The sequence below is a fragment of the Frankliniella occidentalis genome, unplaced genomic scaffold (assembly GCF_000697945.3).
Source record: "Frankliniella occidentalis isolate FOCC.00 unplaced genomic scaffold, Focc_3.1 Scaffold26, whole genome shotgun sequence".
NCBI lineage: Eukaryota > Metazoa > Arthropoda > Insecta > Thysanoptera > Thripidae > Frankliniella > Frankliniella occidentalis.
The window spans coordinates 264,683-267,677 of NW_026267156.1; the positions used below are offsets into that span (position 1 = coordinate 264,683).

A 2,995-nucleotide genomic window follows, 5' to 3' on the forward strand; every position below is an offset into this window, starting at 1 on the left:
GGGGAGCGGACGGCGGGGGCGCGGCGGTGCTATTAGGGACAAGCTAACCGGTGTTTGCTCGGCCTGACGTCCGTCCAATCGCCATCCGCAAGTGGGGTCACTCTGGGTTTAATTCTCCAATCACCCCACTCCCCCTCGTACCTCCTGCGACCTTACCACTGCCATCCATTCCCTTACGTCGCCTAAAACCAAATCTGTTCAAGGAATTGGTCATCCGTCAGGAAAATGGGTTCGATCCACGAAACACACAAAGTCCGTACAGATATTGCTCACACAACGCCCTCATAGAAGACCTGAACCAGAGCGCATACTCTGTTTCTACCATATTTGCAACTAAACTTAGAGCAAAAGATATATGAGATATCAAGTGGCTGATTCACGCCGCGCACTTCTGTAGGTATACTGTACCGCACGCACGAGTGCGGGCGGGCTTGTCTATCGCCCCTGTCCAAGGCGCCTTACGAGCCGAGCGAGTAGGCAACCCGCCCGCACTCGTGCATGCGCGGTACAGCATAACTACAGAAGTGCGCGGCGTGAACCAGCCACCTGATAGTTTGCAAATATAAAGGAAGGCCTTATCAGAATACGTCATCCTTCCCTTCTGGCTCCCTTATCATTTCTTCGAAAGATACCCATTATTTTCGTTATTAGAACTGATTGGCCTTTCGGCCGTTCTGAGTTTTGCCCTTCAGCATGTGAGGTTAGCTTGGCAATCGCATTGCACACTCACACCGCACACCGGAGCACCCGTGTCCCGTGTCGCCCTTCTTCTCACGGGAGGAGGAGGGTGAAAGGGGGGGGGGGGAGGAGCCTGTCATGCGGCGGGTGAATGTTCATCGAGCAGCTAGCATCGGCCCCGGCCCCGCGGGGCCCATCGACTGTGCAGTTGCGTATGTGTATGCATTGTAATCCGAGAGAGGCGACAAAACACGACGCCGAGGTCTCCGCTGGCCGTGATCGCATAACCCTGCCCGCTTCCGCACGCGCAGCCTGCGCAGGCTCAGCCTCTAAGTCCAGCCGATACCATCGGCGGTCGGTATGGGCGCGGCCGCGCGTGGCCGACGGCGGAGCGGAGCGCACCTGATCCGGTCGTATGTGACCCGCGGGCCGTGACGCCCACGGGCCGCGCGCGCGCGCGCGCTTCGGTTGCACCCGCGCGTGTGCGTCTGTCACCCCCAAGGCTGTGCCCGACCCAAAGGACAGAACTTGGTCAGGATGGATCAATAGACCACTTCAGTCGCGGTGACAAGAAGAGGAAAAGAATAACCGAAACAGGAGACAGTTGTGCGAGGTGTGAAGATGGACGGAGGGTGGGGGGCGATTAGAAGGCAGTGCTTTTCCGGTTTGTTATTCTTTTCTTCTTCTAATCATCTAACCTTCAAATGGAGGAAAAAAAAAAAAAAAAAAAAGTCTATTTGCCGCCATAAATGATATACATCACCTCGGACACCACGTTGACGTCAAATTGTGATGTATCCGCGACGTCATTTCGACCAGTTAAGATGACGAAATTTTGACCAGTGACGTCAAATTGATGATGCCATCGTGACGCATTTCAAGAAGTTACCTCTCCAGGTAGGCTGCATCTCAGGCTGACTTAACCTCACCCGGCGGGCATCGCTCTGCGTGCAGGAGCAGAGGGGCAGAGGAGAGTCGGGTCCTCGCCGCGTTGTGAATGAGTGCGAATCTGCAGAGGCGCGAGCGACGCCCCGTGAAACAGTGGCCCCTTATTGACCGCGGCCGCCTGTACGTCTGCAGATGGGCGGTGAGGCGGGGAGCTGCGCCAAGCGGCGGTATGCAAAACTGAGCCAAGTTCCGCGCGCCTGTTTTCTCGCTCCAGAAGAGCCGAGCCGGAGGGCGGGTACCGCACCGCGGGTACGCTGCAGCTATAGCTAGCCGCTCTGCTGAGATACCCATCCTCCTATCCGTCTAATTAGTGAATGAAAATGAAAAACGCGCCGGCGGCGGCAGCGCATGAGCGAGCGGTTAACTACGGCGCGTATATACGAGAAATTGATTAGCGTCTTTATGCTCTCGTTATCGCGGCTCTGTTTCCGAAAAGGCGATTCTGTGCCACGCCACCGCGCGCTCACGCTCGGTGTCCCTCTCTGATTCACTCGCGCGGAGCGCGGAGGAAACCGAGCAGCAGGCGAAGCAGCCTCGCGGGACTCAGGCCGCGCCGGGCCACCATGTACTGTTCCTCTCACACTCACCCGCGTGTGCTCGATGTAGGTGTCTGCGCTTGTGCTCTGCCTGCCCTGTGCACTCGCTACTGTTCATGATTCTCCCGAACTGTCGCTGCCCCGCCCCCAACCCCGCTCCAAACAGTTCGGCGGCGTCGTCGCGGACGTCATTCACGGTGTCGTCATCGGCGCCCAGGTCATCACTCCGGCCGTAACATTCCGCTTTAATGTTTCAGCGTCCAGCTCAGCCGGAGGGGTAGAGCGCGGGGGCCATGGACGCCCCTCCTGGGGACGGCGGGGGCACGACGCCCCCCGCCCAGGACGGGCCGCCCCCCGGGCAGGACGGGGCCCCGCCCCCCGACGAGGCCGCTGCTGCTGCAGATGCTGGCGCCGAAGCCCCCACCGCCGTCGCGCCGGCCGCCTCCGAGGAGGACCAGGCGCCGCCCGTCGTCCCGGCCAACGTCGGCGCACATCCGCCGCCGTCGCCGCTCTCCGGCGGCTACCTGCTCATCATCATCGGCGAGCCGCACTCGGCCGAGCACCGCGACCTCATCCTGCAGCGTGTCGCAAAAGGTGAGCCGCCAGCAGCATGGCCATGAGGAGCATGACCACCAGCAGTATGACCACCAGCAGTATGACCATGAGCAGCACGACTCACTCCTGGGGGGCCGCGGCGGCCCGGGGCTGTTTGTATTCGCCGCCGTGCCGCCCGAACAACACTGAGCATCACCATTAATAATGTCCGAGTGAGGGGGCGGCAAGCAGAGCAGCAGCATGAGCAGCCCTGCCGGCAGGCTACCCGGCAGCCCCCC

General features: G+C 60.2%; 1 protein-coding gene across 1 annotated transcript in view; it reads left to right on the forward strand.

The window, feature by feature from the left end:
* The window catches only part of LOC113205762 (microtubule-associated protein futsch), a 130,959-nt gene that overhangs the window by 943 nt on the left and 127,021 nt on the right, over positions 1-2,995 (forward strand). The window contains exon 2 of the mRNA XM_026421511.2: positions 2,420-2,756. Within this exon, the coding sequence (XP_026277296.2) occupies positions 2,456-2,756 (301 nt within the window). The 5' untranslated portion in view covers positions 2,420-2,455. The remainder of the gene's footprint in view (positions 1-2,419; positions 2,757-2,995) is intronic.